General features: G+C 58.5%; 1 protein-coding gene across 10 annotated transcripts in view; it reads left to right on the forward strand.

Annotated features, from left to right (window-relative positions):
- The window catches only part of NLGN3 (neuroligin 3), a 112,131-nt gene extending 85,885 nt beyond the window's left edge, over window positions 1-26,246 (forward strand). For all 10 annotated transcript variants that reach the window (XM_030575393.1, XM_030575391.1, XM_030575398.1 and 7 more), the window contains 4 exons: window positions 949-1,098; window positions 3,787-3,972; window positions 19,219-20,008; window positions 23,872-26,246. In XM_030575393.1, the coding sequence (XP_030431253.1) occupies window positions 949-1,098; window positions 3,787-3,972; window positions 19,219-20,008; window positions 23,872-24,712 (1,967 nt within the window). In that variant the 3' untranslated portion in view covers window positions 24,713-26,246. The remainder of the gene's footprint in view (window positions 1-948; window positions 1,099-3,786; window positions 3,973-19,218; window positions 20,009-23,871) is intronic.
- The last annotated feature ends 1,450 nt before the right edge of the window (window positions 26,247-27,696 follow it).

A 27,696-nucleotide genomic window follows, 5' to 3' on the forward strand; every position in this document is an offset into this window, starting at 1 on the left:
AGTGCCTGCTTCTTTGGCAGAACGCCAGAGGCAGGGCCAGGGGGTGCAGGAGGACCATCTGTTGAGATGTTCACAGAAGAGAGGGCACTTGATGCCTCCCCTCCCCCATAGGCCCTCAGCATCTAGCGCCCCCCCATGACCCCTCACTGTCCAGCACCCCCTCCATTGACACTCCATTTCTCAGGACCTAGTCCAGTTCCCACTCCCCTGTATTCCCCTCATTGCCTGCTCCTCCTCCCCCATTCCCTGTGCCCATCTGGGCAGTCTGTCTGGGCACTGGGGGTAGAGCTAGAGGGAAGTGGCAAGAGACAGAGGGGTTCCTGCCTTTCCATGGCCAGGTCAAAAATGCGAGCAGTGTTCTCCCTCCACCTGCCTCGGGTCCTGCACATCTCTCCCCTTTCCAAAGCAATGCCAGCTTCCAGGACTCAGCTAGCCACCAGCCTGCTGCAGCCAGGCTGTTCGCAGGCTCCCGCAGCCCCTGTGCATGCAGGACGCTCCGTCAGGCTGCTGGGGAAGGAGCCCCAGGATGGGCCCAGTGCTGAGTGACATACAGCAAGATCCCTCTCCAGAGAAATGTGCCATCTGGGCTGGTAGCCCAGGAATCCCTTTCAGTGCCCACTCATGGCCTCTGGCCTGCAGAGCCCTGACCCACCTGGGGCAGCTGGCCTGGTGGGAGAAGCAGTGCCGGGCTGTGGCTCCGCCGGGGTTAGGCCCACAAGGTCTATGGGAATCCTGGGGGGCAGGTGATGAAGCCCAGCCTGCCACAGGCCATTCCATTTGTCCTGGGTGTGAGATGCCCAGGCCCTACCTGGCCTGGGCATGGCTGCAGCGCTACCCCTCTGCAGGTCCTGGCAGCTGGTGGTGTTTCTCTCCCCTGCAGTCCCACCCCTCCTGGCAGGGTCCTGTGGGTGCTGGCAGAGTCCTGTATTTAACCTCCTCTTCTTTCAGACATTCGTGACAGTGGGGCCAAGCCCGTGATGGTTTATATCCATGGTGGCTCCTACATGGAGGGCACAGGGAACATGATTGATGGCAGCATCCTGGCCAGCTACGGCAACGTCATCGTCATCACCCTCAACTACCGCGTGGGCGTGCTAGGTATAGGCGCAGCAGGGCCCATTTCCTGGGGGTGAGGGGAAAGGGGGGACCCCGAGGGCCTCAGCTGTTGTTGGGTGGGGGGCAGGGATATGTGGGGCAGAGCCCTGAGGGACTCATCTCTTGTTAGGTGGGGGGAGTAGGGGTATGTGAGGCAGAGCACCAAGGTCAGGGTAGAAGGGCTGTGGGGGTCAGAGCCCTGAGGACAGGGATGTGGGAGGGTAGAGCCCCAAGGCCAGGGGAGAAGGGGTGTGGGGGGTAGAGCCCTGAGAGTGGGGGGGGCAGGGGTGTGGGAGGCAGACCTCCAAGGGTGGGGGTAGAGCCCCGAGGGTGGGGGAGCAGGGGCATGGAGGGGGGAGGCAGAGCTCCAGGGGGACTCTGCTCAAGCCGGCCTAGGACAGGAAGTGGCCTGCTCAGAGAAGAGCTGAGGGGCTGGAAGGAGGTCCTTCTGTGCCCTGTGGGGTCAGGAGCTCCATGAGGAGGCCAGTTTGGTATCCCTGCTGAAGGCTGTGCTCTGCCCTTCCCCTGCAGTTCCTCTAGCTGCAGATCCTGTTCTGCTCACAGGGGTGAGGGAGAACCTCTGCCCAGGCCCCTGTAGCCCTGCCCTCATGTCTCTCCGTGGCTCAGGGAAGGGACCCGAGGGGGTCAAGTTATGGCCAGAGTGGTTGGGGCAGGGGGGATGAGGATGTCATCAAGATTGTTCAGTCCTGCCAGCGTCACCTGAGAAAGGTGGGAGTGGGCTTGGGGCCTCCAGCTGGCCCTTCGTGCTACCTGCTGCCCGTCCCCAACCTCTCTGCCAGCTCTGTACCTGCCTGTGGCTGGGCCCTAGGGCAGCGCTGAGGCTCCCTGGGCTGGGGAGTTTAGTTTCATTTACACAGCCTGGCTCAGCTGAAAGCAAATATTGATCCCCAGTTAAATAATTAATACATGTGTTTATCCAGCTCCTCCTCCCTGGAGGCTGGGAGCAGCAGCTGCCTGGCCAGCGCCAATGAGCTGCCCCTTGGGACATGTCCCATCCATTCTGCCTCTGGAAACAGATCGCTGGGAGCTTTCTCGAAGGGCAGATGGCTTATCCTGCTGGAGCACCACAGCAGATTCCCAAGCCAGGCTGTGTCAGCACTTGCAGGGCACAGCTCTGCTCCTGGCAATGGCCAGTGGGCCTGCCGGCGCTGAAGCCATGCAGAGCTGAGTCGCTGCAGATGGACAAGGCCATGTCTAGCCCCTCTCCCCCAGGGTGGCCTGTGGGCTTGGTCCCTGCAGTGTGTGTATTCTTCCACCTTTCCCTCGGGAGCTTGTCCTGTGGAGGGATGATGGGCTCGGGCAGATGTTGGACCAAATCAGTAAGGCCAAGTGTGCTGACCTGAGATTCCTGGGGCATGATTCCCAGAGCTCACACTGACATCCGCTGGGGCTAGGGACACACGGACTTCAGGCATCAGGCACCTCTTCCCAGCCCGCAGCAGCTTCTCCCTTGCCCTGTCCCAGCTGCTAGAGCCTGGGCTGGAGCATTCCTGAGGTGGGCAGAGGAGCTGCCTTGTTGGAGATCCTCTCCTGTGGCCAGGTTCGTCCAGAGTCCCCGTGTTTATGCCTGGTGCACCAAACCCACCCTCTGCCCCAGCCCAACTTGCCTGTGAACAGAGGCTTTCCACTCCCCTCCCCCAGGTGTGCCCCAAGAAGTACTGGCCAAGCACCCTGGGCTCTGGGAGGCATGAGAAGGCTGGTGGCAGGATGCTTGGCCTGGGTGCTCTGCAGAATGGAGGAACGTTGGTTGTGCCAGCTGCCACAAGCCTGGCAAAGGCTGGGCCCTGGGCTGGTGAGCCCTGCCATGAGCAGCGAACATATTGCGCTGTGCTTGGAGCACTTGAGCAAAGGTGCCTCTCTGGGCTGGTGCTGGAGTCAGGGACTGTGGGGGGCCTGGTCATTTCTTTAGCTAATACCTCAAGCCAATGGTTTGACCTGAAGAAATTGCTGAGGACAGAAGCTGACAGCTCCCCAGGGCTGTAGGGAGCCTGAGCCCCCCCAACCCCTGCTGGAGGAGTGAGAGCCACAGGGACTCTGGCTTGTGTACTGGAGGGTGTTCAGGCAAAGAGAGATGCTGCCCTGCCAGGCAAAGGGGAGGTGGCTGGGGCACTCCTGGGTTCGTCAGCCCAGCAGGACGGCTCCTTGCAGCCTGTGCTGGTACAGGGGTCAGGGCCTGAGTCACTCTATTGATAGTGCTCAAGGCTTTCAGAAAGCAGCTGGCTCAGCCAAGTGCCCAGGTAGGCCCATTCCTCTGCTCTGAGCCCTGCTGGCCACCCAAAGGGTGTGGGCTGGGCTGAGCTAGGCTGGGCTGCTACACTGTGCCCAGGAGAGGAGTGGGAAGGAGCAGTGGGAGAGTCCAGCTGCAAAAGGCAGGCTCCTTGTCCCCATTTCAAGAGATTCAGAGCCGGTTCCTAGGGTCTCTCAGTGGGGAGGTGCCAGGGGCTGGCAGTGGGATGGGGGCCCCGGGAGCTCACACTGAGGGTCCCTGACCTCAGCTCTGAGGTGCCCAGTCAAAGAAGATCCCTGAGTCTTGCTGCACGGCCTTGGCCACAGGTGCTCTCAGCAGGAGGTTTGAGAGGGGCTCCCACGCTGGCTGGGGCTGGAGGGGATTGTGGAAGGTCAGAAGACCGGCTGCTTGTGGTGTCCTAAGTGGATTTCGTTTGGCTGCAGGATTCCTGAGCACCGGGGACCAGGCGGCCAAGGGGAATTATGGACTGCTGGATCAGATCCAGGCTCTGCGCTGGATCAGTGAAAATATTGCCTTCTTTGGGGGGGACCCCTTGCGAATCACTGTCTTTGGCTCCGGCATCGGCGCCTCCTGCGTCAGTCTACTCACTCTCTCCCACCACTCAGAAGGTAAGTGCAGACACTCCCAGCCTGGCTGTGAGCCAGCCCCCAACCAGTGCTGCTGCCGAGCCCTCCTTGGCAAAGGGAATGAGAGTCTAGTGGTTAGAGTAACAGACATGCAGGCAAGGCACTTGGGTTCTGTTCCTGGCTCTCTCCCCCTTCTCCAGGCCTGCATTTCCCCATTGTAAATGGGGAGTTAACCCTGGCCCCCCTCCTAGGAGAAGGGAAGGGGAAAGCGGCTAAGGCTTGCACTGCCTGGGTGACTGGTGCTAGATGGGCCAAGCGTGGGCTGTCCCCAGGAGAACAAAGGCAGGGGAATGTCTGAGAGCACGGGTGGGGTTGGCCTGGGGCTGTAAGTCTGTAGCTGTTTGTGGGGTGTGATCAGGAACAGAGATGCCAGTCCAGACTAGTAGGATGTGGACAGACACTTCTGGGACCTCTAGAAGAGGCTCCATCATGGCCCCCTGATGCAAGGCCGTGGAAATATAACTGGAAACTGAATTACCCTTGAAAATATCACTACAGCTCTTTGGACCGCTGATAACATGCCAGAGCTGAAGGGCACCTTCAGCGGATCAGCCCTAGGAATCCCTGGCCCAGGCAGTGTTAAATGACACTGAACCTGACCCGCCAATCCTGCCCCTCCCTGCAATGGGCTCTGGTGACTAGTTACCCTACAGTTCCAAAGCAGAAATGAGTCAGAACTGGCTGTGGGAGCAGCAGCTGAAGACTGTTCTGTCGCTTCCTCCCATTCCCCAGACAGAAGCTGTGGTAAATGGGTTACCCCTGAGAGGACACGTCAGCCCCTGAGAGTCAAATACATTGTCGAGATGCCATTATTCCCAAGCCCTGCGGCATGAGCCCAGGAAATTCACAGGTCAGGGGAAGTTTAACAGCACTCCAGACATGGTAAGGGCTTGAAATGCAGAGCAAGGGCCCCCAAGTCACCTTAACTCTGCCCTGTCACAGACTTTCCCAACTTCTTGTGTAATTGAAGTCTCCAGAATCTTGTGCCCAGCTTCCCAACCCCACCCTGCAAACACACCAGATGGGTCCACGCAGCATCTGGGAGAGCCTACCAGGCCAGTTCCACAGACTTGTGCCCGTCTCAGTAGGCCACGGGGCTGTGCCAGAATCCCCACCGGTGGATCACCGGAGGCCAGTGACCCCACCTCCCCCATATTCTGCAAGAAGAGCTGCGGGAGTTTCTAGAAGACGTCCGGGGCTCCCGCAACAAGGGACCGCTTGCTCTCCAGCGATGGGGGGATTTTCACCAGAGCCTCCGGGCCGGGAGGGCAAAAGGACCAGGAAGCAGGGTGCTGCAGCTTACCAGCGGGTCTGCAGCTTCCGTGACTCCTTGCTTGCCTTTGGGATGGGTCACGGTTTGCTGCGTGGCCCAAGGGGGGCCGTGAGCGTCCCTGCTGGCGAGGATCCCCCGCAGCCCTCCTCATGGCACTCGTCACCTTTGCCACATTGAACACCTGGGGCTGTAGGGTGGGTCTCCGCAGGAGCCAGGTTCTCTCCTTCCTTCGGGAGGGGGGTACTCTGTGGTTTTCCTGCAGGAGACCCATACGGATCCAGCCACCGAAGCCAGCTGGTGGCTGGAGTTGGGGGACAGGGTCTACTTTAGCCATCTCACAGCCCGTATGGCTGGAGTGGCTACCCTGTTCTCCCCCAACCTACGGCCCGAGGTGCTGGGGGTCGCCGAGGCTGTGCCGGGCTGCCTGCTGCACCTCCGGATCTGCATGGAGGGACTCGTGGTCAACCTCATGAACGTCTATGCCCCTACATCAGGCCCGGAGCGGCTGCGATTCTATCAGCAGACGTCCACCTTCCTCAGCTCTTTGGATCCTCGTGAATGCCTGGTCCTGGGTGGGGACTTTAACACCACCCTCGAGGAGCGGGACCGCTCAAGGACCGAGCAGAGTCCGGCCGCCGTGGACGTCCTCCAGGAGATTGTCAGCCATCACTCCCTGGTGGACGTCCGCCGCGACCACCACCCGGACGATGTCTCCACGTTTACCTATGTCCAGGTGAAGGCCCATCAGTCGTGCCACTCCGGGTTGGACCCCATCTATTTGTCATGCTTCCATCTTTCACGGGCCCAGTCCTCCAATGTCTGGCCGGCCCCTTTTTCGGATCACCACCTCATCACTGTGATGGCCTCTCTCTGTGCAGAGAGGCTGGGGCCAGCCTATTGGCATTTTAACAACAGCTTGCTGGAGGATGTGGGCTTCGTGGCGTCCTTCCGGGAGTTCTGGCTGGCCTGGCAAGGGCAGCGGCATGCCTTTCCCTCGGTGTGGCGCTGGTGGGATGTGGGGAGGGTGCGCGCCCGGCTCTTCTGCCATGACTACACCCGGGGCACCAGCCGACGGAGGGATGCGGTGATAGAGCAGTTGGAATGGGAGATCTTAGAGCTGGAGAGGCGTCTGGCCGCCAGTCCTGAGGATCCATCCCTCTGTGGAGCGTGCCAGGAGAAGCGGGAGGAGCTCTGGGTCCTCGAAGACCATCAGGCCTGGGGTGCTTTTGTTCGATCCCGCATCCGCCTCCTTCAGGAGATGGATCGTGGCTCCTGCTTCTTCTGTGCCCTGGAGAAAAAGAGGAGGGCCAAGAAGCACGTCACCTGCCTTCTGGCAGAGGACGGCACCCCCCTCACGGATCCGGCGGAGATGTGCGAGAGGGCCAAAACCTTCTACATGCACCTTTTCTCCCCAGATCCGCCCGATCCTGCCTCTTGCAGAGTGCTCTGGGACGGGCTCCCAACAGTCAGTGTGGGCGACTGGGACCGGCAAGAGCTGCCTCTCTCTCTGGCCGAGTTCTCGGAAGCCCTCTGTCGCATGCCCAGAGGGCATGGACGGGCTGACTGCGGAGTTCTACTGCATGTTCTGGGACGTCCTCGGCCCGGACCTGGTCACCATCTGGACTGAGTCCTTGCAGAGTGGGGTCCTCCCTCTCTTGTGCAGGCGAGCCATGCTCGCCTTGTTGTCAAAGAAGGGGGACCTCCGCGACTTACGGAATTGGCATCCTGTCTCGCTCCTCAGCACGGACTACAAAATCATAGCCAAGGCCATCTCGCTGCTTCTGGGGTCCGTGCTGGAGGACGTGATCCACCCAGACCAGACCTACACCGTCCTGGGCCGTAGCATCTTTTAAAACCTGTATCTGGTCCGGGATCTCTTGGAGCTTGGGTGCAGGGATGGTCTGTCGTTCGCCCTCCTGTCCCTGGATCAGGAGAAGGTGTTCAACAGGGTGGACCATGGATATCTCCTGGGCACTCTGCGAGTGTTAGGCTTCGGATCCCAGTTTTCTCCAGGTGCTGTACACCTCCGCAGAGTGTTTGGTCAGGCTCAACTGGACCCTGTTCGAGCCAGTCAGCTTCGGGCGGGGAGTACGGCAGGGGTGCCCCCTCTCGGGCCAGCTGTATGCTCTGGCGATCGAGCCCTTCCTCTGTCTCCTCCGCAGGAGGTTGACGGGGTTGGTGCTTCGGGAGCCAGAGCTGTGGCTGGTCCTGTCGGCGTATGCCGACGATGTGCTGTTCGTGGTCCAGGACCCGGGTGACCTGGCACGGGTGGAGGCTTGCCAGGCTGTGTACTCGGTGGCCTCCTCCGCCTGGGTCAACTCGGTCGAGAGCTCTGGCCTGGTGGTCAGGGACGGGTGGCAGGCGGGCTCCCTCCCACCCACGCTTCAGGCCATCCGGTGGAGTGCAGGTCCGCTGCTCTATCTCAGCATTTACCTTTCTGCCACGCATCCGTCTCCGTCAGAGAACTGGCAAGGTTTGCAAGGCAGGGTAACGGAGCAGCTCAGGAAATGGACAGGACTCCTCCGGTGCCTTTCCCTTCAAGGGAGGGCACTGGTGCTCAATCAACTAGTCCTGTCCATGCTCTGGTACCTGCTCAACACCCTGGTCCCGGCCCCAGTTTTCCTGGCCGACCTCCGGAAGGTGGTTCTGGAGTTCTTTTGGCCAGGACTGCACTGGGTCTCTGCAGGGGTCGTCCACCTGCCCCTGGAGGAGGGAGGGCAGGGCCTGAAGTGCCTGCGCACTCAGGTCCACGTCTTCCATCTCCAGGCCCTGTAGAGGCTTCTTTATGGTGTGGGTAGTCCAGCGTGGAGAGCACTGGTACACGCCTTCCTGCGCCGCTTCGGAGGGCTCTGATACGACCAGCAGCTCCTTTATCTCAATCCGAGGGGTCTTCCGCGAGACCTCTCCAGGCTGCCGGTCTTCTACCAGGGCCTCCTCCAGACCTGGAAGCTGTTCTTTGCGACCAGGTCCGTGGCAGCCACCAAGGGGGCAGATCTCCTCGCAGAGCCACTGCTGCACAATCCCCAGCTTCGTGTGCAGGAGGCGGAGTCCCCCGCGGTGCGCCAGAGTTCGGTCCTGGCAGGAGCTGCCAGGGTTGGAGACCTCCTGGACTATGACCGGGGAGACTGGCTGGATCCCCTGACATTTGCTCGGTGTATGGGGCTCTCCAGACCTTATACTCCCCAGCGCGTACTACAGGAGGTGAAGGTCGCTTTGCCGCCCGCTGCTCGGGCCTACCTCGACCGGGTCCTGCGAGGGGCCACGCCCTACCGACCCTCCACCCCGGGCCCTCCGGACCTTTTCATCGGACCCCTGTCCTGTGGACCCGTGCACGATCTGCAGCCGGTCCGCTTCCAAACCGCGCCAAGGACACATCTCTACACGCTCGTGCTCCACACCCTTCACTTCCTCACCCTCGTGTCCCGCCCCGACACAAAGTGACGGGATCTCCTGCCACCTCTGGAGGGTGAGGGCCCCGGTGGGCCAGTCTATACTCTACCCTGGTCCTGAGGCCTGCCAGGGATATCAGTTGGCGTCTCCTTCATGGGGCTGTGAGCACGGGCGTGTATTTGGCGCTGTTTACCCCTGCCTCAGACACCTGCCCCTTCTACAGCGTGAGGGAGACCCTGGCGCACGTTTACTTAGAGTGCACCAGGTTGCAGCCCCTGTACTGGCTCCTCACCAATATATTGTTGCTTTCCTGGCTGCACTTTTCCCCTCACCTCCTTCTCTACACACTCCCTATCCGTAGCCCCACAAAGTCATGGGACCTCCCAGTCAACCTCCTCCTTGCCCTGGCTAAAATGGCCATCTACACAATCAGGGAGAGGAGGTTGGCCAATGGAGACTTCTGTGGCTGTGGAGCTTGTTTCCCATCCTCTGTCCATTCCCGTATCCGGGCAGAATTCCTCTGGGCGGTGTCCACTGGCTCCCTTGACGCCTTTGAGGAGCAGTGGGCGCTGTCCAGGGTTCTCTGCTCAGTGTCCCCGTCAGGCTCCCTTCTTATGACCCTTTGACTGCACTCCTGTCCCTGTTCTTTTATTAGTTGTCCCCCGAAATCAGTTGGGTTCTGAGGTCCTGTAGATCTTCCCCTTAGGCTGGAGGGGGATCCTTTAGCACTTCTTGGAAACCCAATAGGTACAGGGGATGAAGCCACCATGCTGCTTCTGAGGTGCCCTGCACCTGTTCGTGAGCTGCTCGTTTGAGACTCGGTGCTGTCTCCAAAGTTGTGCTCACTTCCTTGGCAAGGTCCTCCTGGCTGCTCTTCCCAGGCCTTCTATCACCCCAGCTTTAGCCTGAGTGAGCCCCAAATGGCAGGGTGCTAGCATCTAGTGCCCTCGGTCTCGTGCAGCTCCCTCGGGTGGGTGCTCAGATGTGCCTTGCTGGGCTCCATTGAGCTCTGCAGCAGAAGCAAGGGTGTGTGTGATGGGGGTGAAGGTGGGTGAGAGGGCAGTGCCAGCCAGCCCTCGGGACGGGCAGGAGCAGGCCTGCACATATGGATACAGGTGAAGGGTAGATTCTCAAAGAACTAGGTGCCGAGTTCTTTTCATGGTCGAGCTCCAGTCGCGGGTGCTCAGTGCCACCCGTTGATTTGGCTCCCCAGGCACTAGGGTCCCACCCTGAGGATCTGCTGGTGGAGGAAGCTCAGCAGCTGTCTGCCTCTGATAGACCCTAGACAGATGGGTCCTTCTAGAATAATGGGCCATGGGATCCGTTTAGCATAAGGAAAGGAAGGCTCAGAGAGACAGGGCACAAAGCCACTGGAGAATGCAGACTAGCGCTCACATCTTGCCATATTGTGCCCTCTCCTCCACGTGGGAGCAGTGCATGTCCTTGCTCTACGCAGCCCCCTGGGATCTACAGGAGAGATGTTCATGAGCTCACAGTGTGGGGATTCGGAGAGCCAGGCTGGCCCCTAGAACCAGCACTGCCAAAGGGTGGCCCTTTAGCACTGGATGTGCGGGAGGTTTGTCAGCCCAGCTGCAGCAAAGGCAGGAAAGCCCCTGCCTCACCCAGTCAGTTTCACGATGTGTTAGCAGGGTCAGATTCCTTCATGCCTAGGAGGAGATTCAGGGCTGCCCAGAGGGGGGGACAAGTGGAGCAATTTGTCCCAGGCCCCGCGGGGGTCCCATGAGCCCTGGCCCGGTGGCGGTCCAGGTCTTCGGCAGCGGCAGGGGGCACTTCAGTGCTGCTGAAGACATGGAGTGACTGAAGGGCTCCCTGCCATTGAAATGCTGCTGAAAACCCGGACTGCCGCCGGGTGAGTACAATTGTCTTCTGGGCCCTGTCACCTGCTGCCTGTGCAGCGGTGCCCCAGGGACTCCTCCCTCGTCCCTGAGAGCCTTGCACCGAGACAGAGCTTGGGCCACTCTCTGAGCTGAGTGCTGAACCTCCTTTGCCTTTCAGGCATTGGCTGTGCACAGAGCTGCTTGGGTCTGAGTTTTCTGTGGGGTGACACCTCTCTGAGGAGGGAGGGTCTGGCTGAGTAGGTTGGGAAGGTGGGTTCCTACCCAGTGGGTGGAGGGGGACAAGGATGGATGTGGAGGGTGTTCAATTGAGCAGCTCAGATGGGGTGGTGAGAGGCTGCTGGCTCAGGCATCTTCCTTCATCATGTGTTGGCACATCCGTGAGCTCTCCGTGCACTCAGGGCAGGGGACCCAGCCTCTGCCCAGGGCCTAGTCACCAGGCTTTGAAGCCTCCTGTTGAAAGGGCTCCGTTTGGTGGGATATGGTTGTGGCCCTGGTGAAACGTGCTAGCTTCAGGCTCTGGTGGCTGGCTTCCCAAAGGATGCATATGGTGGTGCTGTGGACATTGACCCTCCCTCCCGCACACCGTTCTGCACAAGCTAGGGTGGAAGAGGTTTATCTATGAACATGAAGGCCCTTTTCCCATCCAGCCTGCATGCAATGCTGGTACTGTGGCTGAGCTGTACCCTGTCCAGCAGCTGCCTGGCTGTGTGTCTCACTCCCCTGCTTAGAGACATGAGCTGTTAGGTCACCTGGAGGCAGGTGTGACGTGGGCATGGCTGCCATGTTTGCTGGCCTCAGGTCCATTGTTGTTTAGGAAATTTGCAGGTCCACCAAGTGAAGTTATCTGCAGACTTTCTCGAAGCTCTGCTGCTGGAGCAGCCCTGCACTCCTCCTGTGAGCTTGTCCAAAGGGGCCTGGGTTCAAAATGAGGTGAAGGCCAGAGCCTGCATGCTCCCTGCTGCCCTGGCACAGTCCCCACATGGGACGTGGCACCTCATGCTATGGGCTGTCATGCCTGGGAAGCGCTCCTCTTTGGGATGGGCCTTGGTTTCCACTGACAACCCCTCTTCTTGAGAGGTGTGTGCCCTGCGCCCCTTACTGTACAGGTGAGCGCTGCCTCCTGGTGTGTGTCCCTAGGGCTTGATCTGGCTTTCTCCAGTTCTTTCCTTGTGCATCCATCCTCAAGAGCAGGCTCTAATTGGCACGCACCTCTGGAAAGGCGGTGGCAGGCAGCGGCCTGGCTCTGCTCAGCCCTGCTCCAAGAGGCTGCAGATGGACATTATGTCTTATGGCACCTGAAGCAGTTACTAGCCAAAAGCCTTGTCTGCACAAGGACAGATGGTGGGGTTGGCGCCTTCGCCCAGGCACCGGGACTCCTAGCATGGGCAAGGCAGCTGCAGTGTCCCTGTGTGTGAGCTGGTTAGGGAAAACCCTAGGCTCTCCCTGCTGGAGCTACCACATGGACAAGCTACTTCTTCCTCCTCTGGATGCCGGCAGGGTGTGTTTGAGTGGGGGTGGGGTTTGCATCCTGGGTGTACGCAGGCAGCAGGCCTGTTCAGGTGTATTCCCAGAAGTGTGTGCATGTACGTAACTGTCTCTGCATGTGTGCAACATCTGTGGAGGTGCAGGTTTGTGGAGAGCAGGGGTTCTCATCCAGGGGTACATGTACACCTGGGGGTACACAGAGCTCTGCCAGGGGTGCATCAGCTCATCTAGATATTTGCCTATTTGTACAACAGGTGACATAAAAAGCAGTAGCGAAATCAGTACAAACTAAAATTTCATACAGACAATGACTTGTTTGTACTGCTCTATATACTGTACACTGAAAAATAAGTAAGATTTATATTCCAATTGGTGAATTTTATAATTAATGGTAAAAAATGAGAAATTCAGCAATTTTCCAGTAATACTGTGCTGTGACACCATTGTATTCTTAAGTCTGATTTTGTAAGCAGGTAGTTTGTATCTGAGGTGAAACTTGGGGTACGCAAGACAGATCCGACTCCTGAAAGGGGCACAGAAGTCTGGGAAGGTTGAGAGCCACTGGTGTAGAGAGTGGGTGTGTTGTGTGCCATCCTGCAGGAGTCTGTGTGCATGTAGTCGGGTGTCAATGTGTAGATATTGGTGAAAATCTGCCTGTAGGAGCAAGTGCGTGTTCCTAGTGCATGTGCACACTCCTGTAGGAGCAGGTGCGTGTTCCTAGTGCATGTGCACACGCCTGTAGGAGCAGGTGTGTGTAATGTGTGTGCAGGATATGGATTTCTCTGGAGCTGGTGAATGCCAATGGGAGGGGGAATGGTTTTCTCTGCACCTCAGGAGGGTGAGGAGCTTGTGTGTGTGAGTGTGCACGTGCATGTGTGCACGCACACATTCAGCAGCGTGCAGGTTGGCTCTCTCCGTTGCAGGAATGCTGCAGAGGCAGGCTGGTGTCGGGCTGTGACGGGCGGGGGTCGCGCTCTTTGCAGAGATCATTTCTGGCTGGGCAGATCCACCGCTGCAGAGCCTCAGTTTTTTTCCTAGCCAAACAATTACACCTCCTTGGGATGCTGATTCTCTGCTCGTCTGCCCAGATGGTGCCCAGCCGCTCCTGCCCATTCATTCCCCTGGGCTTCTCAGAGCCTGCACACGCCCAGTGTGCCAGCACCAGCCGCAGTGCTGGGGGAGGGGAGTTGTTTACCTGGAGAAAGATGGCAGGGGGCTGCCTCGTTCATTGGCCCTGTACTGCAGGCGCCAGCTCTCTGCCCCGGACATGGCGTTCTGCCTGCGCCTGCCCCTGTCCCTGCCACAGGGCAATCCATCGGAGCAGGGAATCAGGGGCCCCAGGAGGGATGGAAATTGCAGCAGCGGCTGGGGTTACTGAAGGTCGTTTGCTTTGCTTGGTATTCAGACTACAAGCCCAGCGTGGAAGAGGGGAGAGAGCCCCGAAGGGGAAGCAACTGCCTGAGAGGCCACAGAGCAGGGATCCGCTCATAGCCCTGCCTTTCCTCTCCCCCTGCAGCAGCCCCACCTGCCCCAGGCAGCCCTGGGCCCTGAGGGGACAGTCTGCGCTGGAGTAAAAGATAGGTGGCTTGGCCTGGCTCCTGGGACTAAACATTGCAGTGTAGGTGATTGGGCTTGGGCTGGAGCCCGGGCTCTGGGACCCTGCCCTCTCGTGGTCATGGGGTCAGGCCATCACTCATACAGGATAGGACCCAAGGCCTCTGTTGTCTTAGCTATGGCAGCTGCTGTGGGGCTGGGGTATGGGGGTGCAGTGCCCAGTACCGTGTAAGAGGTGCCCCGAGGAACCGTGCTGGCTGTGGAGTACTGGCGTGCCTGCTGCCATTATTCTTGGTATTTATGATATGGGCCCCCTTAAGCTGGGCACTGCACTAATTCTAGGGCAAGACGTGACAGGAGGGTGGGGGGAGAGGAGGGGCCATGTGGGGATGGGCTTCAGAGCTGCAGAGATCAGGTGGGTGTAGGCTTCCTAGGTTTTACTTTAATAAGATAAGTGATCAAGAGCTGTTAATGAATCACCAATTAGTGCATCCTCTCCCAGCATTGCGAAAGGCAGAGGCAGAGGGACATGCGCTGTACCAGGCTGCCCTGGGGAAAGCACCCCCCAGTGTAATACATTGAAATCAAAGTGGATCCCTAGCCAGGAAACAAACCACTAGCACTGTCTTTATCCAACAGACACTCATTAACAAGCAGGAGGGTAATTGCTGCTGCATAGATTTTAAAACCACTCCCAACCCCATCTGGCAGCCAGAACCTTAAAGCTGCCGCAAACAAGAGTGACTGAGAAAATAGACAGCTGCCATCCCAGGCAGCCATGCACACAGAGGAGTAAAACACCCTGTCCTCTGCACTGTACACATCCGTCAGGGACCTGAGAGCTCCCCTGGAATGACCCCCCACTTCTAAGATAAAGAGCCTGCAGTCTGCTGAGGTGGTGATGCCATCATCCACCTGAGGGTTACACCTCCTGGAAGCTCCCTGTGACACATGAGCTCAGCATGGCCCCTGGACACAACAGCCTGAGAGTTCAGAACTAGGCTCTGCCTATACTGCAGGGGCACAACCACCGTACTGCAAGCGTGCCACTGTAGCGCTGAAGTGTAGCTGCTTCCTACAGGCCGGGGTGGCAGGGGTCTGTCAGTGCAGGTAACCCACCTCCAGGTGATGGAAAAACCCTTCTGTCATCCTAGCCGCGTCTCCACAGGGGGGCTAGGCCACCCTAACCATGGCACTCAGCGTGACAGTTTCAAAGCTCTGAGCAGCAGAGCTAGGCTGTATCATTTTCAATAGTGTTTAAAGTGCAGCAGCTTGCCAGGGCCCAGCCAATGCACAAGATGGATGGACTGGCGGGCACTGCCCACACGCTGCTGGGATGGTTTCATTTTGTCTTCAACAATGTAAATTCTCCTCTCCTATGGTTCCCTGGGCTCCAGCCGCTGCTGCCCTCCTGGCAAGGAAAAGCACAGTTACTGCTGAGATATCGTGACAGTGAATGTCCACAGTCTCGAGAAAGCCCAACCCCCTTGTTCTTACCAAGGCAGTAATTGAAGGTATCCTAAATCAGACATCCCTGGCCCTCCAAATACAATCCCCTGGGGGCCTCAAGCTGACTTTACAAGGGGAAGCTCTATGGACCTCTAAGCTATAAAGAAACCATGAGTTTGCACCAGCCCTCCAGAGAAGTACGGCTGAAAACATTCAACAGCACAAGCCCACCGCTTCAGCTTTATGGGAGTGAACAGCCAGTAGCACTGACTGGCACAGTTCCCTTGGCAACCCACGAACCAACCTCCTGTGTGCCCAGGGGCACCAGCACTGACAGGGTGGTTCCTCTGCCCATTGATGTACAGAAAACAGGATTCAACTTCTGATGCCAATTCATCTGAAGCAGTAAACAGTCCCTGCCCTGCAAAGCACTAGAGGGTCAGACGCTCAACCAAATCAATCCTAGTGCCCACATGTGCCATTGCTCCCCAAACGCTAGTACATGTGTTTGTTGTGCAAAGCTAATCCCAGAAGTGATGATTCCGGCCCCCCTGCCCACTCTGCGCGTGGACCCTGAAAGCCAGCTGCTCACTTTCCCTGGTTCTTGTGCACTAGCCAGATAGCACGGTGTGCCCCTGCAGATGCCATGAGTGGGGAAAGCCAAACCCTATTCCATGGGATGTGGTTAAGAGTCCTGGAAAACAGTCCCTTGCTCTGAGGCTCTGGACACGCTTGTCTCCATTTATTCAGACTTTTCTTCTGTAATTTAAAATACCCAAAATAATTCCAACAAAACCTATTCCTGTTTGCCACTGGGAAGCTCCTGCCATCGGCAGTGTCTGCTGAGCTGGGCACTAGCCCAGCATGCCCTGCTCAGTGAGTTCTCCCTGCCCAGGCTCTTGGGACCTGTTGAGATCTGCTCCTATAGTGTAAATTGCTGTGCCAGAATGCTGTGTGTGCTTGTGAGCCCTGGGGAGGATGGCAAAATACGCTGAACTGCACACTGAGTTCCCATTCAGCTAACGGTAGGCCACAGCGATTGTGGTTCATTAATGTGGCTGAGGGTGGGGAGGGGCTTGGTGTGTAGCGGAGGGGAGCCATCTCTGGTCTCAGAGACACCTCTGTTCGCCTAAGGGACATTTAGACTATTTTTCTTGTAAATTTGGTTTCATGGGGGGGACTGTAGCTGAAGTGTGACTGCAGCCCGGGCAGCACGCTAACACAGCTAAACAGAGGCGCAGGTGCTACAGAGCCTGGGATTGCATCTTCACTGTGATTGTTACCTCTGCTGCAATGGCAGTTGGGATTGCAGTGTAGCCATCTCACCCCCGCCCCAGCTGGAGACCACACCCCTCTCCATGCAGGGGAAGGCATAGCAGGAATGGAGAAATTGGTAGCATTCCATATAAGGCAGCTCAGGGTCCTTAGGGCAGGGTTGCCCCTGTGCACTAGCCGAATAGTGGGGCATTTCCAACCAGGAGGGAGCACGTCAGAAAACACATTAAAATCCTCAGCGTTAGCCAGGAAAGTGTTTCCACAGCCAGGAGGCAGTTGCAGCAACAGGTGAATCTCTGCCCAGGCAAGAACGCAGGAAGGCAAGAGAGAACCTGGTCTGGCAAAAAGGCAAATCAGGAAATGCAGCCCTGACAGAGCCAAGAGGAAGGAGCATAGACAATGGCAGAGGAATGGTGGAAATTAGAAGGCTAAGGGTTTATCTGCACACAAAGGTGCCTACACTGCATCTGTCCAGAATAAGCAGTACAGCCACTCGCCTTGTCCTGGGATAGCTGTTCCTGGGTGGGCAGGGGATGAGCTGCCTATGGCACGTTCGCTATCTGGCTAACTGATCCACCCTGAGAGCATGCTGGTAGAATTATGTTGTTAAAAAATCACTCCCCAGCACCATTATATTGGCATAAAAATCTGTGTGTAGGCGGTAGGGGGTTGTGAAGCACAAACAGAGAGAAAAACAAATCTATTCTCTGAGCACATCACGATCAGGAGCTTGCAAGAGACTCAGTGGGGCTGCTGGAGCAGCAGAGAGCAAGATGAAGATTGGGGGTTGCGTGGGTGAGGATGGTCACAGTCACTTTACAGATACCCTTGCTTCTAGATGGGTGACATGGACCTGGTACCTTCCAGCATCCAGCCCCAGCCAGAGCTCAGCCCGGCTGGGGCTGGGAAACAGCTTCCTCCAGAACTGGCTACAGAAGGGCTTCTGCACTGGAGCTAGGGAACAAGTGTCAGGGGATCACAACCCCTTCACCCTTCCCTTTGTGCTCAATGGAGGGCGTGCTGGCTAGGTCCTAGCTAGACGAGGGCAGGCCTGCTATGGAAAAGGTCAAGACCAGGAGCCTGGGCAAGCGGGGCCCCTGGGCAAATCCTGTGTGGGAATCCTGGTGTCCAAAGCGCCCCCCCCCCCCAATAGTCCAGCCAGCCCTGCTCCCTCCTGCTGCTCCCAGTAGGAACACCTGGCAGAGAAGCTGGGCTGGGACGGTTCCCTGGTGCCACCCAGAAGGTATACTGGCCCAGGGAAATAAATGGTATTTGGCAGGACAGGTGTCAGGAAGCTGCCATGTTACCTTAGTCCTCATAGACTCATAGACTCGTAGGTCAGAAGGGACCAATATGATCATCTAGTCTGACCTCCTGCACAAGGCAGGCCACAGAACCCCACCCATCCAATTTTATAACAACCCCTAACCCAGGACTGAGTTATTGAAATCCTCAAAATTGGTTTGAAGACCTCAAGCTGCAGAGAATCCTGTAGCCCTTGTGCTACTGGCAGGTGCCAGGACAAAGCTGGGTCGGCAGCGCTGTCTGCACCTGGGACACAGCTAGATCTCCTTTGGGCAGGCTCCCCAGGGGCTGAGCTCTCCACTCCCCCAGGGCTCTTGTGACCTGAGCAGGCTGGGGAGCAGAGAGCCCGAGGGTGTGCATTCCAAGCCCCATCACGTCCCATCTCAGCCCCCGCGGGCTCCATTTCCTGGGAGTCCTTTGTATTCTGAGCACAAGTTCCGTTGATGCGGAGCTGGAGTCTGGCCATGAATTCCTCTGCCTGGGCCAAGGCCTGGGCCTTTGTGGCCCTGCTTTCCAGGGCAAGAGTCCACTCCCTTCTGTGTTCCCTCCAGCAGAAAGGCCTCCTTTGTGCCCTGCGAGGCCTGCATTGGCAGAGAGCTGGGCCCAGCTGGGCAGGAAGTATGTCTCGAAGGGTGGGGAGAGTGGTGTACCCAGAGGGAGCAGCTGAATGGGACATGCAGGGTTAAGCTGCCCTAGCACAGGTGTAGCTCTGCTAGCTACCAACACTCTGAAGGGTCGTGCCAGGGCAGAGGAGCTGGGACAGCTGAGGAATTCTGTGGTGCCATCACCAGCTCTCTTCAAGAGGCGGGCGGGAGGCTGCTGGACTCCAGCACTTCCGGGGCATAGCTGCTCTGTTTTCTGCTTTGCCTGTAGGCTCCGTGGGGCCAGGCCCCAGTTGTATGGCACGGAGTATGCTGCTGCTGCAGGACACAGGCATGGTCCCACTGTACCTTGCATATCTGCAACTCTGTACTCCTGCTGCTTTGAAGGAAATGCTAACAAACGCCGGCTGAGACAGTGTAATGTGCGTCTGTATCCAGCCCCTAGGGAGCTGGCCCCTGCTTCAGCTTGTCTGGCTGTGCTACAGGGGAATTGGTCAGGTGCATGTTTCCCCTCTGCAGTGAGTTACTCTCTTAGCTGCTTGTACAAACTCAGCCTGTTGCAGAGGAGACACTGCCTGTGTTTTACAGCACCTAGTGCAGTGGGCCTGGCACCAGAATCACTGGCAGCCAGCGCTGTAATTATCTCAGGCCCCGGGGGCAGACAGACCAATCCTATGAGTTAGACTTTTGAGACATTCCTGTGATTGTTGGGACCTGGGGGATGCTGCATTAGCTGCAGCCCTGAGGCAAGTTGCCTATGGGGCTCTGCATTAGAGATCCTTTAGATGCCTATAAGTTAGTCTCACATCTGACTCTTGCCTGCCCTAAGGGGAGGACAGCAGGAAGAGGCCTGCCGGCAATGTCCCATGCCCCAGGTCCAGTCCTGCAGCAAGGGCCTCTCCTGAAGCCGGAGCCCCTGCTTGTATCCCCCTATGTGGGATGAGTGTGTGTTTGGGGGCTCCTAGACAGAGGAGCTGGTGCTGTGCCTAGAGTGCCCCTGCCATGAGCTGCCATTAATGCTCTTCTTTGCCTGCAGGTCTCTTCCAAAGAGCCATCATCCAGAGTGGCTCTGCTCTCTCCAGCTGGGCAGTCAACTACCAGCCTGTGAAGTATACCAGCCTGCTGGCCGACAAGGTGGGCTGCAACGTGCTGGACACCGTGGACATGGTGGATTGTCTGCGACAGAAGAGTGCCAAGGAGCTGGTGGAGCAAGATATTCAGCCAGCCCGCTACCACGTGGCCTTCGGGCCCGTCATCGATGGAGACGTCATCCCGGACGACCCTGAGATCCTGATGGAGCAAGGCGAGTTCCTGAACTACGACATCATGCTGGGGGTGAACCAGGGCGAGGGGCTGAAGTTCGTGGAGGGCGTGGTGGATCCTGAAGATGGTGTCTCGGGCAGTGACTTTGACTACTCTGTCTCCAACTTTGTGGATAACCTGTATGGCTATCCAGAGGGGAAGGACACCTTGCGGGAGACCATCAAGTTCATGTACACAGACTGGGCGGACAGGGACAACCCCGAGACACGTCGCAAAACCTTGGTGGCCCTGTTCACTGACCACCAGTGGGTGGAGCCATCAGTGGTGACGGCTGACCTGCATGCCCGCTACGGCTCCCCAACCTATTTCTACGCCTTCTACCACCACTGCCAGAGCCTCATGAAACCTGCGTGGTCTGACGCGGCCCATGGAGACGAGGTGCCTTACGTCTTCGGGATCCCCATGATTGGCCCCACTGACCTCTTCCCTTGCAACTTCTCCAAGAATGACGTTATGCTCAGTGCCGTGGTGATGACATACTGGACCAACTTCGCCAAGACAGGGTGAGGGATGCTCTGCCCTCCCTGGGCCTGTGTGTGGGGTGTCTGTGTGTCTGTTCCCCTCCCTGTATGTGTGTACCCGCCTCCCTGTGTTTGTGTGCATGTGCCTCAGTGTGTGTGCATGCTTCCCTCTGTGTGTGTGCACCTGCCTCCCTGTGTGTGTGTGCATGCTCCTCCCTCTGTATGCACACCTCCCTGTGTGTGTGTGTGCATGTGTGTGCCAGCCTTCCTGTGTGTGTGTGCACGTGCCTCGCTGTGTGTCTGCACATGTGTGCGTGCATGCCTCCTTGTGTATGTGTTTGTGTGCATGCACCTCCCTGTGTGTGTGTGCCTGCCTGTGTGTGTGTGTGCCCCCACCTCCCTCTGTGTCTGTGTGTGCCTGCCTGCCTCCCTCTGTGTGAGTCTGTGTGTGCCCACCTCCCTGTGTGTGTGAGTGCATGCCCTCCCCATATGTGTGTATGTGCATCCTTCCTGTGAGTGGAGGGGGTTGTGGTCATCTCTGTGGACCTATGTGTGTGTGCATACATGCATCCCTGCACATGGGTGGGTGCACACCTCCTTCCTGGGGGGTAGGCATGTGTGCATGCCCTCCCTTTGTGTGTGCGTGCACTCTCCCTGTATGTGTGTCCACGTGCACCTCCCATGCGTGTGTACATGTGCCTTACTGCGGTTTTGTATTAGTGTGGCAGGAGAGTGTGTCTGCACACCTTCCGTGTGTGTGTGTGTGTGTGTGTGTGTGTTCGCACAGTCACACCCTGGGCTGCAATCCAGACTAATAAGGGTTGTGTCACCATCTGCCCCATAAACTGGGGATCTCACCATGCTTTGCTGTTACAGCTCCCTCTCCCTCTCCAGCCAACAGCATGCAGGGCACACCTTGAGTGGCTGTGTGTAGCTAGAGCCCTGGTCCAGCAGCATTCATCCCACCAGCCACACTGCCTGTCACAGCCTTGGTTGCTACCTGCATGGTGACCCTGACACATGGCCAGTCCTGAATTTTCCCCCAAAACATGTCTTCTGCACTGTCCAGTTCTTTCCCGGGCGCTTTGATTCTAGAGCTCCATTGCCCCTGTAAGGGGTCAGTGCACAACGGGTTGTTACTTTAACTGGCGTTCGGTGTCAGCACAGCACCGGAGTAGGTCTGCTCAAAAACACCAACCTGTTTGTTGAAGTACAGAGAGCTGGACTGGAAGGCAGAACACAGGGGTAAGGCAGTAACATGAGAAGTGGGTACGAGAGAAATAAAGCTAAAACAGCTTCCAGTAACTGAGACTTAATGAGCTCAAGGTCAGATCCCTACCACATGCTCCCAGCAACAGGGCTGACTAAATGTTCATGTCACAATCCCTGCTAAAGCCCAAATCTGGTTCCTTTGCCCGCTTCAGGCAGTGCTTCCCAACCTCTCTTCATTTGCAGGCCCATAACAAATTTAAAATGCAGGTGTGGGCCCCTTTGGAAACTTTGCCAGAGTGTGCGGACCCCCAAAGAGCTGCAGCCCACAGGTTGAAAACCACTGTCGAGAGTGAGAGTGAGAGAGCAAATCCCTGGGGTGTTTTAGCCCCGCACTTTTCTAGCCCAGTTGCCCTTTGAAATGTGTTTTCCAGAGGGTTTCCCAAGATAAAGTTCCTTCCCACTGTGAGGACTGACGGATACGCCCCCTTGCTGCCAAAGAATGGCCACCTGACTGGTGATGGCTAGTCAACGCTGACACCTGGCAAGAGGTGTCAGCTTGTCCTTTGTCTTTGACAAACAGGCTCAGCCCCTCCCCAGACTTGTCTGGTAAGCACACTTCAGTCGTCATTTCGTCTTATGTTCCTAACTGGACATACACACGTGCTGCACACACGGCACTGTGCTATTATTGACCAGTGAGTTACTAGTTCTCAAGTGATACCTCGTAAGGCATATTTTGTATGAAGATTATTACAGTGGTTAGGATGTGACTGCACGGGGCAGCCAGTCACACATTTCCCTGTGCATGCGTGCATGTGTATGTGTGTGTGTGCCCTCCTTCCCCACGTGTGTGTCTGTGCCCTCCCTCCCTGCACGTGTGTGTGCACATGCACCCTCCCTCCCTGCACGTGTCTGTGTGCCCTCCCTCCCCGTGTGTGTGTGTGTGCGCGCGCCCTCCCTCCCTGCACGTGTGTGTGTGCATGCACCTTTCCAGAGGAAGGGGGTCTGTGCTGCCTCCCCATGTGCACGTGTGCAGTCCCTCTGTGTGTTTGTGTGTGTGCACACACACTCTCCCTCCCCGCATGTGTGTGCGCGTGCATGCATGCACCCTCCCCATGTGTGTGTGCATGCAGCCTCCCTCCCCGCACGTACGTGTGTGTGTGTGTGTGTGTGTGTGTGTGTGTGTGTGTGTGTGTGTGTACCTTTCCAGAGGAAGGGGCTGTCACGGAGTCCCCAGGTGATGCTCTGGAACTGCTCCCCACAAAGCCAGTCAGGACTTTGGGGAGCATCCTCTCCCTTGGAGCAGACTTGTTCAGGGCAAGAAGCTCACACGGCTTCACCTCCTGGGTCTCTCCTTGGAGCATTCAGCGTCCTCTGCCCCTCCGTGCGCTTCCCACAGCGAGCCCACCTCAGTGGGGTCCTGGGGAAGCCACAGGGTCCTGCACCCCCACTTTGCAGTCAGACTTGACTCTTAGCCAGCCAGTACAAAAGAGGTTTATTCGATGACAGGAACACGGTCTAAAACAGAGCTTGTAGATACAGCGAACCGGACCCCTCGGCCGGGTCTGTTCTGGGGGGCAGTGAGCCAGACCCCCACGTCTGCACTTCACTCCTTGTCCCCAGCCAGCTCCAGACTAACCACCCCCTCCAGCCCCTCCTCTCTGTGCAGCTCCTTTCTCGGGCCAGGAGGTCACCTGATCTCTTTGTCTCCAACACCTTCAGTTGGCACCTTGCAGGGGAGGGGTCCAGGCCATCAGTTGCTAGGAGACAGAGTGCCAGGCATTTAGGTGCACTGGCCCTTTGCTCTGCAGCAATCACACGCCCTTATTCCACCACCTAAATACTTAAGAACTGCATAGGGGAAACTGAGGCACCCACACAGTATTCAGAGAAAACATTAAGAACATTCCCAGTTTACCACAGGGGGTCTGTGCTCCCACCCCATGTGCACGTGTGCAGTCCCTCTGTGTGTGGGTGTGTGCGCGTACGTGCACTCTCCCTCCCCGTGTGTGTGTGTACATGCTCCCTCCCTACGTGTGTGCACCTCTCTCTGGGGCATGCGGGGCCCTATGACACTCTGGGGCCAGGAGTTTGGCACTAAGGGGAGGATCCTGCCCTGACAATGACTCCTCAAGGGGGCAGGGCATCACTGCAAAGCCTTCTACACAGGCCGGGCCTTGGAGGGGCGTATTGTCATTCCTTGGGGCACTGGGAGGATGCTGGGAAATCCCAGGGGTTGCTACACTGCGATGGGTTAGCATAGCTGCTTCCCTGGTTGGTTCCATTGGCCTGCTCAGCCCTGGTGCGCAGCTGGGTCAGGGACCTACCTTGCCATTCTGGAGGGCTGAGTCCAGTGGAGATTTCACAAGAGCCGGGGTGGGTTTAGCTTAAGCCTGTGTTACACTGTCTCTGTGCAGGAGCCCCTCACTACAGCCAGGTGCCCAGCTCTGACAATGGGGGGGAAGCATGAGACCCAAAATGAGAATCAAGGAGTAGTGGCTGTGGGGGCTGTGGGTCGGGATTAATGAGCCCCAGCAGGGGCCATTCTGCTTTCTCTGGGGCTCTAATGCCTTGGTAGTGCCTCTCCCGATGGGCTGGGCCCTGTCTGCGTGTCTCCCGCAGAGCTCTGTGCAGCACCCTGTCTCTGCGTGTTTCTCCAGTGCCACATGGACGGTTTCCGTTCTGTTTCCCAGGGACCCCAACAAGCCTGTCCCCCAGGACACCAAGTTCATTCACACCAAGGCCAACCGCTTTGAGGAAGTGGCATGGTCCAAGTACAACCCTCGCGACCAGCTGTACCTGCACATCGGCCTGAAGCCCAGAGTGCGAGACCACTACCGAGCCACCAAGGTGGCCTTCTGGAAGCACCTGGTGCCCCACCTGTACAACCTGCACGACATGTTCCACTATACCTCCACCACCACCAAAGTGCCACCTCCAGACGCCACGCAGAACTCACACATCACCCGCCGGCCCAACGGCAAAATCTGGACTACCAAGCGCCCGGCCATCTCCCCGGCTTACAACAGCGAGAACCCCAGGGAGAAGTGGAGCCCGGAGCAGGAGGCCGGCACGTTGCTGATCGAGAACCCCCGGGACTACTCCACCGAGCTGAGCGTCACCATCGCTGTGGGGGCCTCCCTGCTCTTCCTCAACGTGCTGGCCTTCGCTGCGCTCTACTACCGCAAGGACAAGCGCCGGCAGGACACACACCGCCAGCCCAGCCCCCAGCGCAGTGCCCCCAACGACATCGGGCACACGCCTGAGGAGGAAATCCCCTCCCTGCAGATGAACCAGGCCCACCATGAGTGCGAGTCAGGGCAGGCACACGACGCCCTGCGGCTCACCTCCCTGCCCGACTACACGCTCACCCTGCGCCGCTCCCCAGACGACATCCCTCTGATGACCCCCAACACCATCACCATGATCCCCAACTCCCTGGTGGGCCTACAGACCCTGCACCCCTACAACACCTTTGCAGCAGGGTTCAGCAGTACGGGGCTCCCGCACTCACACTCCACCACCAGGGTATAGCTCCAGGGGCTGTGCCCACCCATGCCTGCACACATCCACGCACACAGGGGACACTGGCAGGGGCTGACGGATGCAGATTGGGCAGCACACACAGACGGTCCCACCTGGCGGGGTGGAGCAGAGCCCCAGGGCTGGCAGGACCTCTGCTGTGGGACAGGTGGGCTGCTCGCCCCTCCGGCTCGCTCGCTCGCTCTTCTGTTTTTATTTTGTAAAGTGCTTTGACTCTCCGTGTGCTGAGAGGGCTGACACCGGGGCAGCAGGACCCAGCCAGAGCGGTGCAGGAGAACGACAGCAGAGTGTGCGCAGAGCCCTGCATGCTGCATCCCGCTGGAAGCTCCCGTGCAGGACACTGAGAAGGACTCGTCTGGGGAGGAGTTGATGGCGTGCCTGCCCCCTGGCCTGGACATGGCACTAGAGGACTCTGCACCACTTGGGAGGTGGTGCCTCCTGGAGCCCTCTTCCCTCCCCCAAGTGCATTGGGGACGGGCTAGGAGCTGTCCTTGGCATTCTCTTTCCACTGGACCTGTTGAGTTGATTGAAATTTGCCATTCAAAGTGCCATACAAAAGGCTCCAACACTCTGTCAAATTGTGGTGTGAAGCAGCTGTCTTGGGCCACTGGCACTGGGTGGGTGGGATTGGTGCCAGGGTTGTCACTGGGTGGGAGGACTCAGTACCCAGTCTGGCGCTGGGCAGGGGGTTCGGTGCCTGGTCTGGCGCTGGGCAGGAGGGGCTCGGTGCCCGGTCTGGCACTGGGGGGGGCAAAGGTTTGGTGCCCAGTCTGGCGCTGGGCAGGAGGGGCTCGGTGCCCGGTCTGGCACTGGGGGGGGCAAAGGTTTGGTGCCCAGTCTGGTGCTGGGCAGAGGAGCTCGGTGCCCGGTCTGGCGCTGGGCAGGTGGGCTTGGTGTCCGGTCTGGCACTTGGCAGGAGGGCCTCGGTGCCTGGTCTGGCACTGGGGGGGGCAAGGGCTTGGTGCCCGGTCTGGCGCTGGGCAGGAGGGGCTCGGTGCCTGGTTTGGTGCTGGGTGGGGGAGCTTGGTGCCCGGTCTGGCGCTGGGCGAGTGGGCTTGGTGCCCGGTCTGGCGCTTGGCAGGAGGGCCTTGGTGCCTGGTCTGGCACTGGAGGGGGGCAAAGGCTCAGGTTGTCACTGGGTGGGAGGAGTCAGTGCCTGGTCTGGCGCTGGGCAGGGAGGTCTCGGTGCCCAGTCTGGGGCTGGGGGTGGGCGAGGGCTCGGTGCCTGGTCTGGTGCTGAGAAGGGGGGCTTGGTGCCTGGTCTGGTGCTGAGAAGGGGGGCTCGGTGCCCGGTCTGGCGCTGGGGGCAGGCAAGGGCTCGGTGCCCCGTCTGGCAGACCAACCCTAGGTGTGGGCCCAGCACCTCTGCTCTTGCTGCAGAGAATCTCTTTTGTGTTGGTCGTGTCTCTTTGCCGAGATGTTTTTTAAGCAGATCTTTAGTTCTTTACACACTAACAGAGTTGCTGCGTTTTGTCCTTTGTAACGATTTTAAACCAGGTGTTCTTGATATAAAGTAAAAAAGCCAGTTAGAATCTCAGTGTGTGCCACTGCTCCCACCAGCCAGGCCCCTGCCTTCCCAAGAGAGACAATCTGTGCCATGCCCCCAACCAGCAGTCTGGGCCGGCAGGGCACGTCCCCAAGGGGCTGACGTGCAGCCCCCTTTTCTATTTTTGATATTTCCCCTCCCCTGTAGTTCATGTCTGTGTATTTCAGCCAAATAACGTGTGCGCTATGGCCCAAGTCTGTGAGCATCGCTCTGCACTGCCAGCACTTCTCTGCCAACAGCCATTGCCACCTCGTCCCACCGCATGGCCTAGGACCAGCACCCCTTCACTAATACCCTGCTACACCGCCGCCTTCCCTGCTAAACCCTGCTAGCGCCCCTCCATCCCAGTCATCCGCTGGCTCTCCTGTCCTCTGCCAGCCCCCTCCTTGCCATCTTCTACCAGCTGCCCCCCGCCCTCCTCTGCCGGCTCCCCTGTCCTCTGCCAGCCCCCTCCTTGCCATCCTCTGCCAGCTCTCCTCAGGCCATCCCCTGCTGCTCCCCCCTGCCATCCTCTGCCAGCTGCCCCCTACCCTCCTCTGCTGGCTCCCCTGTCTTCTGCCAGCCCCCTCCTTGCCATCCTCTGCCAGCTGCCCCGTCCCCTGCCAGGCCCCTCCCAGCCATCCTCTGCCAGTTCCCCCATCCCCATCATCCCCTCCCGGCCATCCTCTGCCAGCTCCTCCCAGGCCGTCCTCTGCTGGCTCCCCTCTGCCATCCTCTGCCAGCTGCCCCGTCCCCTGCCAGGCCCCTCCCAGCCTTCCTCTGCCAGTTCCCCCATCCCCATCATCCCCTCCCAGCCATCTTCTGCTGGCTCTCCTGTCCTCTGCCAGCCCCCTCATTGCCATCCTCTGCCAGCTCTCCCCAGGCCGTCCCCAGCCTGCTCTCCCCTGCCATCCTCTGCCAGCTGCCCCCTGCCCTCCTCTGCCGGCTCCCCTGTCCTCTGCCAGCCCCCTTCTTGCCATCCTCTGCCAGCTCTTCCCAGGCCATCCCCTGCCTGCTCCCCCCTGCCGTCCTCTGCTGGCTCCCCTCTGCCATCCTCTGCCAGCTGCCCCGTCCCCTGCCAGCTGCCCCGTCCCCTGCCAGCACCCTCCCTCCTGTCCTCCGCCAGTTCCCCCATCCCCATCAGCCCCTCCTGGCCATCCTCTGCTGGCTCCCCTGTCCCCTGCCAGCCCCCTCCCTGCCCTCCTCTGCCAGTTCCCCCCCCACCGTCCCCTGCCAGCCCCCTCCCCATCCTCCTCTGCCACTCTTGATGTTTTTCACCAGTGCCATTGCCATATCATGCTGCCCTCTGTCAGTCCCATTGCTACTTCCATCCTTCGCCAGCCCTGCTGCCCGCCGTGTTCTGCCTCTGTCCCTGCCTCGTGCCCCCAGCTCCGCTCTGCACCTGCGTGAGCTGCTGGTGGACAGTGCAGGCGACACAGGGGCAGCCAGC

The sequence above is a fragment of the Gopherus evgoodei genome, chromosome 9, assembly GCF_007399415.2.
Source record: "Gopherus evgoodei ecotype Sinaloan lineage chromosome 9, rGopEvg1_v1.p, whole genome shotgun sequence".
NCBI lineage: Eukaryota > Metazoa > Chordata > Testudines > Testudinidae > Gopherus > Gopherus evgoodei.